At 36.2% G+C, this 13896-nt stretch overlaps 1 protein-coding gene across 11 annotated transcripts in view; it reads left to right on the top strand.

Moving 5' to 3' along the window:
* Nucleotides 1-13896, top strand: part of Tanc2 (tetratricopeptide repeat, ankyrin repeat and coiled-coil containing 2) — a 326078-nt gene that overhangs the window by 108286 nt on the left and 203896 nt on the right. For 8 of the 11 annotated variants that reach the window (XM_028865155.2, XM_028865157.2, XM_028865154.2 and 5 more), the window contains one exon: nt 11642-11824. In XM_028865155.2, the coding sequence (XP_028720988.1) occupies nt 11642-11824 (183 nt within the window). The remainder of the gene's footprint in view (nt 1-11641; nt 11825-13896) is intronic. The other 3 variants (XM_028865161.2, XM_028865160.2, XM_028865156.2) reach the window with 1 other exon arrangement.

Genomic DNA, 13896 nt, shown 5'->3' with positions numbered 1-13896 from the left:
TGTTGATGATTTCACAGGGATTAGCCAGACTCCACTCAATGTAAATATTAGGGTTGTTAGGGTTGTTTTCTTGATGACAGCCATTCTGACTGGGGTGATGTGGAATCTACATGTAGTTTGATCTACATTTCCCTGATGGTTAAAGATAGTGAGCGTTTTAAAAAACATTTTCTATTTTTATTTCATTTAAAAGTGACTTCAAATAAAAGGGGTTATTTGCTCTCTTTTAGTGTTTAATTAATTTTTTATTAAATTCTGTATATTCTGTATATCCAATTCTGTAGGATAGCTCTTGATTTTTAATTGTTTACTTCATTGTACAGAAACTTTTAAATGTTACAAGTCTCATTTGTTAGTTCCTGCTGTTATTTCCTGAGCTATTGGAGTACAAGAAAGGAGTTAGTGTCAGTCTTTTGCATGTATATAGCTTTTCTAGCATCATTTGTTAAAGAGGCTTCTTTTGTCTGTGTGAGTTTTTGACATCCTGATAAAGAATTAGATGGTTATAACCGTGTTCGTTTATTTCTGGGTCTTCTCTTTGGTCTGAGTCTGTATTTGTGCCAGTGTCATACAGTTTTCCTTATTATTCTTTTTGTGCAGAATTATTTTAACTATTTGAAGTCTTTGTAGATCCATATGATTTTTTTCTATTGGAAGTTTTTTCCCTCATTTATATGAAGAATATTATTGACATTTTGATGGCAATTGCACTGAATCTGTACATTTGGTACTTTTGGTAATAAAAGCCTTTTAAAAAATTTTCTTCTCATCTTCCTTTATGGATACATTCCCATCTTCTAGTATCTTCAATTTCTTTCTCAAGTGATTTGTAGTTTTCATTATAGAGGGGTCTTTAATGTCTTCAAGTTTTTTGTTTTATGGTTATTTTGAGTGGATTGTTACCTGACTTGAATTTCAGTGAGTTACATATTAGTATATACAGAAACTACTTATTTTCATATGCTGTTTTTGTCCTGCTACTTGGCTAAAAGTGTTTATATGTTTATTAGATCAAAGAATTTTCTAGATTAATTTTTTGTGTCTTTGAATGAAGGATGATATTGTCTATAAATAAGCATAATTTCACCTCTTATTTCTGTCACCTCTGTATCTTTCTCTTGTCTTTTGTTCTGTCCAATAATTAAAGTACTTTATGAGTAAGAGTGGAGAAAGTAGACACCTTTATTGTGTTCTTAAATTTAAATAAAATACTTTCCATTCTTCAGTCCATTTCATGTTCGCTATAGGCATCTGTGTGAAATAGCCTTTATTTAACTTGTAGTTCCTTCTGTACTTTTGTCATGAAGTAATGTTAAACCTAAAGGGATGGTTTTATTTATTTATTTTTCTTTTTTCTGCATCTGTTTAAATTGTGTTGTGACTTTGTCTTTGATTTTAATTATGTACTGTGTTACATTTACTGACTTGCACATGTTGACTTATCCTTGCATTGCTTGAACACAACCAATTTGATCATGGTGACTCATCTGTCTAGTGTGTTGTTGATTACAGGGGACCAGTATTTTATTGAAGATTTTTCTATCTGTGTTCATCTAAATTTTCTTTTTGGTTTTGTCTTTGATGGGTGGATGCAGAGGGGGAGATAGGATCTCATTCTTTAGCTTACATAGATCTGAAACTTACTTTTAGTCCAGGATGGCCTTAAACTCATAGCATTGCTCCTTTTTTCTTTTTTCTTTCTTTTTTTTTTTTTCTGGTTTATCAAGACAGGGTTTCTCTGTGTAGCTTTGCGCCTTTCCTGGAACTCACTTGGTAGCCCAGGCTGGCCTTGAACTCACAGAGATCCTCCTGGCTCTGCCTCCCGAGTACTGGGATTAAAGGTGTGCGCCACCACCGCCCGGCCCATTGCTCCTGTTTTACTCTCCCAAGTGCTGAGATTACAGCTGTGAGCCACAACATTCTGCCTGTTCTCAATGTGCTTTTGACATTAAGGTAATGTTGGCTTTGTAAAGTGATCTTGGAAGTATTCCCCCCCTTTCTATTTAATGGTCTACTAGAATTCATCAGTGTCTGTTCTAGACTCTCTCTCCTTTGGGTGATATCTGATTACTGTTTCTATCTCATTGAGGTTTGATCTGTTTGAGTTGTTTGGTAGGTCATCTGTATCAAATGTTCCATTTTTAAAGTTGTTTTTATAAGTTATTGGACTATATAAAAATTTAAATATTCCACAGTGATCCTTGGTTCTTGGTGGTACCTGTTGTTATCCACTCTTGTTTCTTTTGGTTAGCTGGCATTCATTTTGTCAATCTTTTGTATCCTTTTAAAGAGTCAGCTCTTATTTTTGTTGATCCTTTATGCTGTTCTTTCTAGGACACATTTGTTTCAATAATTTCAACTCTGATAATTCATTCTATCTTTTCACCTACTACAATAATTTTGGATTTGACTTGCTAAAACCTTATTTACATCATTAGACTATTTATTTGATATCACTAATTTTTTTTAATGTAGATACTCATAAATCCTTTTAGAACTGTCTTCACAATATCCCACAGACATATATAAGTGGTATTTCATTTTCACTTGATTATAGGAATTTCAAAATTTGCCCCATTACTTAAGGTCTCAATTTTATTTCAAAAGTACACGATTCAGTCTCCGTGTTTGTATAGAATCTGTAGACTTCCCTTGATTCTAATTTCTAGTTTTATTCCATTGTTATATGGTACAATACAAAATTTCTTTAAATTTTTTGTATTTATTAAGACTTATTTTATGACCTAGCCTATAATGTGCTTTGTAGCTAGAGTTTTCCTGCCTGGCCCACAGTCAGGACAAATCTTTGTCACCTGCCAGTCCCACAGCCGCTCAGACCCAACTAAGTAAACACAGAGACTTATATTGCTTATAAACTGTATGGCCGTGGCAGGCTTCTTGCTAACTTTTCTTATAGCTTAAATTATGGCAGTGCTTTAATAACATTTTTTAGTTTCGTATAATTAGGGTAGAGGTGACTCTTACAGATACAATAGGCTATCAAATAAAAAGCCCAGGGCCAATTTTCAGTCGTTTGTCATTGGGATCCCATAGACACTCCCTAATAATGCAGAATATTGCATTACCTTTTCAAAACATAGGGAAGGAAGCATAATGAGGAAATATTGGATCAAAGGAAGACTGAAAACCAGCTGGACAAACTCCAAACTCTGCATCTCATGTCTGATATTAATGTGCTCCTCAGATCTCCAACTCCTTTCAGCTTTGTTGACTGCAACACACTTCTTTCTCTTGGGGCTGGTTCCACTTCCTGTTTGAAGCTCTCCTTAGCAGGTGTCCCAGGGCTCTGCATCTCCAACATCTTGGGGTCTCCAAGGAAATCCAGGCTTCAACTTCACAGCTTCACACAATGGCCTCTCTACTAGGCCTCCATTCAGGGACACCACTACCACCCTCGGCCCCTCCCCCAACACATGCTTGGGCTTATGTCTTTTTTTAGTCATGGAGGCCAATTCTGTAACCCCTTTCTTCTCTTCTTAACTCTAAAGCCATTGAATGTAATAATTTCACAACCTTGTCTTCAATCTCCAATATTCTATTGGCGATATTCCATTGATTTTTAAAATTTTGATTCATTGGTTTTTTTTTTATTTCCAACCGGTTATGGTGGCACATGCCTTTAATCCAAGCACTTAGGAGGCAGAGGCAGGCAGATCTCTGTGAGTTTGAGGCAACCCTGGTCTACAAAATATGTTTTAGAACAACCAGAACTACATAGTGAGACCCTGTCTCAAAATCACCTTCCCTAAAAAAAGCCTTTCATTACCAAGATTTTCTCTCTCTGCTGTTTCTATCTCATTGGTGAATTTCTCATCTAAATCTTGAATTGACTTCTTTGTTCTATTCATCTTCTCTTTGAGGTCATTGATCATTTTAAAAATTAGACTTTTAAATTCTTTGTTGTTTCAGCTATTTGCATGTGTTTAGATTTGGTTACCAAGGAGCTGTGAACTTCTGAAGAAGTGATATTCTGTTACTTCATAATATTTCTTGTATTTCTACTTAGTGATATCTGTATCTTTTGGAATGAATGTATCCTCTAATTTTCATAAGGGTCTTCTTGGTTAGTAGCCTGTTCTTTCCACTCAAAAGAGAAATCAGATTGCAGTTATAACAACTCAAAAACCAGATATTTAAATATTGTAAAAAGCAATTGGAAACATCTATACCCCCCAAGGGTAGAAAAAAAAAAGGGCCAAGGTATTACATTGATGTTCATATTATTAGTACTAATCTTAGGTATTGTATTACTTTTGTAGAGCTGTGACCTGTTTTCAGACAGAAACATTTTAAGTCATGAAACATTTATTTTGGCTCATGTTTTAGAGAAATGAGTCATTGGACACTTGGCTCCACTTTTCTGGTTGTATTGTAGAGCAGAACACTTTGGCAGTGGTAGGCTGTGGCAAAGGAGAGTTAATCAACTCAAGACAGACAGAAAAGGCCAGGGACCTCAGTTACCTACCTTCTTCATATAGGCCCTAGCTCTTGAAATTTCCAGAATATTCACCAAATAGAGAGCTATCAGGACTTTTAACACATGAGCTTGTGGTAATTATTTCATATTTAAGCTACAATACATGCTTGTATGAAAACTTAAGGATATAAAAGTTACCAAAGGTAAAAGTATTAGCAAATAATAATAATAATACAAACTAAGGGATAGCGAAAGGAAAGGAGAGAGAAAAGGCAAGATAGGAAAGAAGAATATGGATAGAATAATGAGAGGTAATAATGATGGGGAACAAAATAGTAGCACAAATAGTGAGCAAAACAAAAAATCCGAATAAAACTCAAGCAGATCAAATAGACGAATATTAAGTGGATAATGGAGACACTTTGCTGCCCCCTCCCAAGAAGATAAACTACAGGATAGTGACTTGCTTTCTTTTTTCTGACCAGGTTCGACCAGAAATGACAATTTTCACACTGAGCCTCACCTTGCACTTTCAGTTGGAACTTGCTGGTTGCTGAGACCTCTGATAGGTTGAATGCTTGTCAGTTGTTCTGCATATGCAAGCCCAGCAACACAGCTGGTGTAGGAACCACTGTCCAGTTGTCTCACTGTGAGCCTTTGGTCCACCTGTGATGCACCCTTGTACCAGAGACCTTATTCCAGTATGATACCTGGGTGTGGGGAATGCCTGAACAGTAGTCTGTTCTTCCTGTTACCACCCTATCCTCCACCCTTAGGACAAAAGTGGGGCACCAAGTGATCCCTTGTGCTCTGACTTTACCTGTCTGTTCCAACCTCCATGTGTATTCACACCCTTATTTGGTCTCACTCTTTTCAGAGCTCAATCTACAGTTCCCTAGTAGAAAAGCCCTCTGTTTCTCTATATAGCACGCCATGTTTTCACTTGTCCATTCAGTAGCTAGGCCCACCATTAATGATACATTGATGGGGTACAGAACCCCATCTGGTGACTAGCCTGGTACTATTGAGCTCAATGTATACCAGCTGTCCACAGTCAAACTGCAGATTCATAAGAATAAAGTAGGTTTGTTTTCTGTTGCAATTTTGAGATTGCTGGTTATTTAAGAGAAGCTACGATACAGCCAAATTCTGTTAATACTCATCAACATTTTACTTGAAGCATATATTTTTAGATTTTGTTTGTAGCATCAATGAGTTCAAAGCATAATTTTATAGGACAAAGAAGATAAAAAGAAAACGTTTCTAAGCAGAGAAATGAACTAGGACAGCCAAACTGGAGTAATTGCACTATGATTCCTTAAGGAGGATTATCAGATCCTAAAATTATCAGCTCATTTTTAACAGTGGAACAGTGTAAGTGAAAATGGTACTTCACCAAACGAAATGCAGCATTTTGAATATATTCCTTTATTAAAAAATGTAGTGCTGATTTTAGGATTCTTTAATTTGTGAATTACTCTCTAATGGAATACCTCTTTACTTACAAATCTGTAAAATAGTATAATTTTGTTTAATCAATTTCAGATATGTTCATGAAGCCCAGTAATTAGAAACCTAATGTTAGAAAAACAGACTTGAAAAATAGGTCTAGGAGATACACTCTCCACCTGATCAGGCAGGGGGAGGGAAAATAGAACATACTACACACGGTGATCAGAGACTAAGAAGAAATAAAGTTTCAATATCCTAGTCAAATTCCTAAAATCCAAGGATAAGGAATAAATTCTAGATTTCTGCCTCCTGAAGATTTTTGGCACATTAGTAGTGGTCAGGACTAAGGTAGTAGTAGGAAAGTAGGTAGAATATGGCATTTTGAAATATATTTTGGATTGGTAATCTGCAGAACTGTTAGTCATGTGTTGCAAAGAGTTGGTAAGGGAAAAAAATCAGCAATGATTTCTAGGCTTCTAGACTGAAAAAATAGGTGGTCAGGGGTAAATACCTGTGTCATTCTTCATGGCACCACAATTCACATACCATAAAACTCAACTATTTCCAAGTGTATGTACCATCAGTGGCTCTTAGCATATTCACTGTGCTATACAAGCATCACTGCTCTTTCATCCATCACTCCAAAAGAAAACACCAGGCCTGTTGAGCAGCTGTCCCCTCCTTTTTCCTAGGATACTCTGAAAACTACAGTCTGCTTTTTTGTCTTCCTTGATTCATCTCTCCAGAGCATCTCACATAAGCAAAATCATATAGTATGTGGCTTTTTGTGACTTCTTTGACTGAGCGTTATGCTTTCAAGATTTTTTCAACTATAGAGCATTTGTTAGGCCATCGTCCCTTTGATACTAAATAATATTTATGCAAAATATTATATCACATTTTGCTTATCCATTTATTAGTTTATGACACATTTTGGGTTGTTTCTACTTTTTGACTATTATGAATAATGCTTCTGCAAACATTTATATCTAAGTTTTGTTTGTAAATCTGTTTTCAGTGCTTTTGGCAATATACATGGAAGAATTGAGTTATATGTGATTTTGTGTTTAACTTTTTGATGAGCCACCTGTTTTACACAGAAGCTACATCATTTTTCCCTCCTGCCGTTAGTATGGTGGTTCAGTTTCTCTATATTTCTACCAATTATTTTTGATTATTTGGATTGGTAATCTGCAGAACTGTTAGTCATACATTGCAAAAGGTTGGTAAGGGAAGAAACTAACCATGATTTCAATACTTGTGGACTGAAAAATAAGTGGTTAGAGCTAAATGCCTGCTCATTCTTGATTGCACTACAATACACATACTATAACACAAACATACATAAATTTCACATACTGTAATGCAAACAAGATACATGCTGTACAATATACACACCCATGTCAAGATCAACCAGCAGAAGTGAGTTTTCTCTTTCCGCCATGTGGGTTCTGAGAACTGAGTTCAGGTCATCAGGGTTGGCAGCAAGGATTCTCACCTACTGAGCCTTCTCACTGGCCCATTTTTAAAGTATTTATACTTTTTTGTTCTTAAAAGTGGCATCTATGTTAGTGACTATAAAGAAGGGTCTCATTTGACTTTGATTTACTTTTATAGAAAGATTGTTCAATATCTTTTGACATGCAGAGGGGCCATTTATAAATCCTTTGTAAAAGTCCTTTGCCCAATTTTTAATTGGTGTGTGCGTGTATGTGTGTTGTTGAGTTATAAGAATTCTTTGTATATTCTAGACCTTAGACTCATATCAGAAATATTTGCAAATATTTTCCCATTCTGAGAATTTTATATTCACCCCTTTAATAACAGCCTTTGATACACAAAATGGTTTTTTGTTTTGTATTTAAATCCAGTTTATTCATTTTTCTCTTGCTCATGCTTTTGGTACCATTTATCTGTAGCTACAGTTTTCCTGCCTTGCCCACAGTCAGGACAAATCTTTGTCACCCACCAGTCCCACAGCCGCTCAGACCCAACCAAGTAAACACAGAGACATATTTTATATTGCTTACAAACTGTATGGCTGTGGCAGGCTTCTTGCTAACTGTTCTTATATCTTAAATTAACCCATTTCTATAAATCTATACCTTGCCACATGGCTGGTGGCTTACCAGTGTCTTCCCATGCTGCTGGTCATGGTGGCAGCTGGCAGTGTCTCTCTGCTTCAGCCTTCGCTTCTCCGAATTCTCCTCTCTCCTTGTCCCACCTACTTCCTGCCTGGCCACTGGCCAACCAGTGTTTTATTTATTGACCAATCAGAGCAATTTGACATACAGACCATCCCACAGCATTTATCCATTTCCATTCTCTGTAAAATTAAGTCTTTAAAAAATATTTCGTATGCATGGGCACATACGTGCCCACAGTATGGATTTGGTGGTCAGAGGATAGCTTGCAGGAGTTGGATCTGTTCTTCCAATGTGCTTCCTGGGGATTGAACACAGTTGGTCAGGCTTAGTGGCAAGTGCTTGTACTTGCCAAACCATCTCATCAGCCTTCTTTTTTGTTCTTTTGACGTTCTAGTTATCATTCTAAGTTTTACCAACACATCTTTCAGATTTCTAGTTCTCTCTTCTATGTAAATCTGCTTTCAAATTCATCTAAATTTAAATTTCATTTTTTAACACTCTAAAATTCTAAACATTTAGTTTCTTAACATATTAAACAGACTCCTTTAAATGCTATAATTTGTTTGACAACACATTGTATTTTTTGTCAGATTTCTGGCTTATTTGGCTTTCCCCCTTGTTCTTCTCTCTTTTTCTATCTATCTTTTACATTTACTTATTTGTTCAGTACTAAAGATTGAACCTAGGGCCTCGAGCATGTGAAGCAAGCACTCTGCCCATGAGTTATATCCCCATGATTTTTCTTGCATGATTTTTCTGATACATCTTGTTCAATGTGTATGTGTTACTGTTAATTAATGGCCAGATGCTATATATGCACACTTACATAAATGAGTATATGGAGACCTATCATGGCATCTTCTCTAAGATGTGTTTGTTTTTGCAGTCCTAGCAATCTACTATTGTCTTTATTTAATCTTATGAGGGATATCCGTGTAAGACTCAGTCTTTCTATGTGTTTTCTCTCTTTCTTTTCTCTCTTTTCCTTTCTCCCTTACCTCTTTCTTTCCTTCTGTCCACCCATCCTTCCTTCTTCCCTCTCAGTAAATATACAAATGAATTTGTGTGTGTAATGAGTCTTTCCTCTGTGCCGCCAGCCCGCTCCCAAGTAATTACATGGAGACTTATTAATTAATGAAAGCTCGGCCTATAACTTAGGTGAAAGGCCTTAGGTTATTAAAACATTTTAAATGCCATATTCTGTAGGTCTCTACAGTGAAGACCACCTGTTTATCTAAAATATATCTCTATTTAACCTTGAAAATATATATAACATTACAAGTTTGATTATTGATGACTAACTACTAACCTGCATTTCTTTTACATTTTGCATTTTTAAAAGTGCTGCATAGGTACAATACCTTAAACAAGAGTAGAAACATATATACAGTATAACAAAAATAACCTTAAATTTGTATCAGTATGCAAAAATATCTTAAGAGTAGAAACAGTATTTTCTAACAGAAATAACCTTAAATTTGTATCAATATACAAAAATCCATACCAATGAAAATATTTGAGATTAATAGTTGCTTTTTAGTTTAAAGTAGATTCAATAATCTACCCTTTTATTCTATCATTCCTATACCCATCCCTTTTCTTTTCAGAAAGAGATCCTTGAATCTAACTTTTCCTTGCTCAGTTTCTTCCCTTATCATGACCAGTAACAACTTGTAACCAACCCTACTAAACAATGACAAACATCCATCAAATGACCAAAACCCACCCACCCCACCTCTTGGGAATGTGAGCGTTGTGTTCTTAAAATACTTCTTATTGTCTGGGGGCAATGGCATCTTTAAGGGACCCTGAGAAAATTGTGAATAATGGTCAAGTCCTAGAAGAGCTAGCTGTATTATTTGTTGTCCAATCTCTGTGTAATAGAAAAGTGCAGTGCTTGTCTGAAGTCCTGGCTAGAGTAGTGTGTGAGGCTGGACTATTTCAGCTAGCAGCTTTGAAGTTGTTTTGGATGCAGAATTTTGAGCAAACTGTAACAGACATTCAGAGAGGCTGGATCACCTGGGATACTTGTCTTTATTGGCATCTGGTCCTTTTTTCAGAAAATACATAAACTTTTAAAGGTAACATATGTATCTGCATTAACAAAAGCATGGAATGTGCGATGTACACAAGTCAGCTAAAGATGATTTTTTGTTCTATGTTTAAGCAGGTAAAAGACACCTGTCAACTTTATAAGTCTGTTTGGACTGTATAACCAAACAGTAAAATAAATCTCCATCCATGTCATATGAAAGAATATAATAATAACTCATTAGGATTCTGCAGCCACCAAGATTTGTCATGTTTCCTCCGGTCTCAGAGCTGTTCCCATGTCGAGGGATCAGCATATATGTCACCTGTCCTATAGTCTTTCTTGGATTTTTCCCTTATGTCTATATCCAAGATCCTCAGGAGGTCTCCTCTGGTCAGATCTGATCTCGATTAACTTTGAAGGAATCCATAGCTTTTCATTTCCCTTGGAAACAAAAGCACAACCTCTTCCCCAACACAACCCATTTCCCAACTTCCATTCTGAAGCCAAACATCCCTAATTCAGCAGTCCCTTCCACAATCCAGTGTCTTTCAGCAGGTTCTGTTCCCTGTTCATTAGTATTCAAAAAATTCAAAATTAACAAAGCACCATATAAGGTCCAGACTCCCTGTGTTACAATATTTTCCCATCCTCACATGGCTTATTTTTTTTATATTACTTTACTCTTTCTTTAAAGACTTTACTAATCTTGAAACTGTTATTTATTTGTTTGGTTATTTATTATGGCTGTCTATACCCATTTTTTTCTGTATCTGTTTGAAGATTTTTCTTGATTCCCTGGTCCAGACTGCTTTACTGCATGCCTGCAGCCTTTTTGATTGCATGAGACAAGCATTAAATACACTGCATGACTCTACATATGGGGCTGGCTAGCTCAAGCCTGCAGGCAATGGCCAGGAGCCTCATCTCTGAGAGATTGCCAGACTAGGAAGTCATGTCTGGTTGCGTTTTTGCATGTTTTGAACTTTATTTTTAAGCTTTCTCAGGTTCTATGTGTAAATACATGCCCCCCATGTTGGATGCCATATGTATCAAGTCTTTCTTTGTTCCACCAACTAGTTCCCAAATAATGACATGGAGACTTCTTATTAATTATGAAAGTTCAGCCTATAGCTTAGGCTTGTTTCTATCTGGTTCTTATAACTTAAATTAACCCATTTCTATTAAGTCTATATCCTGCCATATGGTTTGAGGCTGTTACCTCTCCTCCTGCACATCCTGCTTCTCTGCTTCTTCCTGGTGACTCCGCTTTTCTTCCCAGAGTCCCAGGAAGGCCCACAAAACCTCTTCCTGCCTAGCTATTGGCCATTCATCTCTTTATGAAACCAGTCAGAAGTCCCCTTTGCAAAGACTGTGAAGTTTACACTTCACAGTGTAAACAAATATTCAAATATTCTGCAACATAAGTGATACACACACACACACACACACACACGGGGGGGGGGGCGACTATTCTGAATCATCCTAGAATATACATTTTAGTAAAATTTTAGTAAAGAAGGAAGACTCTGTTCTCATCAGCTTTTTTGTACCATCCTTTCCTATTAACAGGTGGCATCTCCACAGAAAGCGATTGTGCTTTTGAGCCAGACTACGCTGTTCCACCACTTCCAGTGAGTGAAGGTATGCAGCACATTCGGATTATGGAGGGCATGTCTCGCTCTCTTCCATCCTCCCCCTTACTCACACATCAGTCTATCAGTGTTCGGCTCCAACCTGTGAAGAAGTTAACTGGTAAGGAATTTACCTGAATATAGTATGTTTGACAGGAAACCTGATAGTATGACACTTTAAATCACATCAGATGTGTGTATGTTCATCTTCAGATTTCCTCCCCTTTGGTCTTCCTAGTGTCATAAGACTCTTAGAAAGTGCAGCTCCTACTGATTTTCATTTAGAGAATTAGAACAGTACTCAGTTTGACAGACATTTCTAAGTGACCCATCTGTTGTGGACATATTTTTCTAGGTTTTCAGGAAGTTCTTAGTTTTACCAGAATACACTGTTGTTCTGACTTCATTTCTCAGCTTGTTCCTGTCATATTAACAGATGGAGACATTATACTTTTAGTTGTATTAGAGCTTGACATTTCAACAAATGTATAGACATTAGCCATGGTTTTATTTGAAATAATTATTTGTAGATCTCATCTCTAGGGTTCAAAGATGACTTAGATTTTTTTCCCATAGAACATTATAACTTCTTGGGATATTTATTGTGATTTGTAAGTTGAAATTCCATTGACTTTCAATATATCTCATGATTTGTATTGTTCATTCAGTTTATGTTAGGTTTGGAACTAGGTCTTTATTAAATGGACTTTTATCCTCAACATTTTCAGGTCAGAAATTGTAAGATATAAATGAAGACTATTTCCATGTGAAAATATGTGAGCCTGGGCCATGTTGTTAGGTTCTTCTGACATTATCAGTATATTCTTAAACCAAAACCAAACATTTTTATTATTATATTTTAATTGTACAAAATGATGAATTTCATTATGGCGTTATTGGTAGCATACTCTTGATAGTTGTCAGTTGACTGGTATTGATGGATTCTGAGTGCATAAAGGCATAAAATTAAGGGTATGTTGATTGTTTCCTCTGTGATTGGTTTTGAGCTAGGTAGTAGGGAGATTTGGTTGTCATGACAGTTCAAAAAAATGGGAAGAGGATAAAATGAGACTTTTGGACTCTTCTAAATAGAATGAAGCACTCAATGTTTATAATTTTCACCAAAATACAACATTTCGTTATTTTGTAGTTTCATAAAATGTAAGTTTGATCTCTTTACATTGCTTATTGTATTTTAGGTAACTTAAGTGAGTCAAAGTATTGACTCAGATCATTAGATAAAAATTGGTAAAATAGGGCTGGGTAATGGTAGCTCATGCCTTTAATCCTAGCATTTGGGAGGCAAAGGCAGGTGAATCTCTGTGAGTTCGAGGCCAGCCTGATCTACAGAGTAATTTCCAGGACTGCCAAGGCTACACACAGAGACACCCTATATCAAACAAACAAAAGACCTAAACAAATAAACAAAAAATTGGTTAAATACCTAAATGACATAGTAGCCTAAATAATCAACTTTAATATGGTGTGACAAGAATAAACTTTGATTGCTTAGAAATCCTTCCTTTTTGTAGTAAAAGGTGTCATTACTAAAAACACAAAATGCAAACTCTGATTGCTGCTGTGTGTTGTGTTTCATTTTTCCACACCTCTTGGAAAAAGTGCAACAAGTTTGAGTTTCTATGAAATAAGCTGGATTGCCTGGGGTTTTTGGTACCTACCTGATTTGCTTACATCAATTTCAAATGTTAATCTAAATAAGCTATATTTGTTAAAAGATAAATACATTTAATAACATAGTAAATTGCTATCTCAGAGGTGATGTCATGGCACAGCAGATTGGGGTATAGTTGATTAATAACATGTATGAACCTCTGAATTTTAATTTCACAGTGTTTAAAGTATGCGGAACTTCTCATAAAGTTTTACTTACTAAAGTAAATCCAAAACCTAAGAATTAAAGATTGAGAGTGAATTTTGAAACTTCTGAATGAAGGAAATATGTATATTAAAAGAAGATTCTGGCCGGGCGGTGGTGGCGCACGCCTTTAATCCCAGCACTCGGGAGGCAGAGCCAGGCGGATCTCTGTGAGTTCGAGGCCAGCCTGGGCTACCAAGTGAGATCCAGGAAAGGCGCAAAGCTACGCAGAGAAACCCTGTCTCGAAAAACCGAAAAAAAAAAAAAAAAGAAGATTCTGTAAAAATGTTTCTTTGGCCGTTATTCCCCCAAGTAAG

The sequence above is a fragment of the Peromyscus leucopus genome, chromosome 8b (assembly GCF_004664715.2).
Source record: "Peromyscus leucopus breed LL Stock chromosome 8b, UCI_PerLeu_2.1, whole genome shotgun sequence".
NCBI classification, from domain to species: Eukaryota; Metazoa; Chordata; class Mammalia; order Rodentia; family Cricetidae; genus Peromyscus; species Peromyscus leucopus.
The sequence above is the reverse complement of the archived record's forward strand: the minus strand, read 5'-3'. Positions and strand labels throughout refer to the sequence as shown.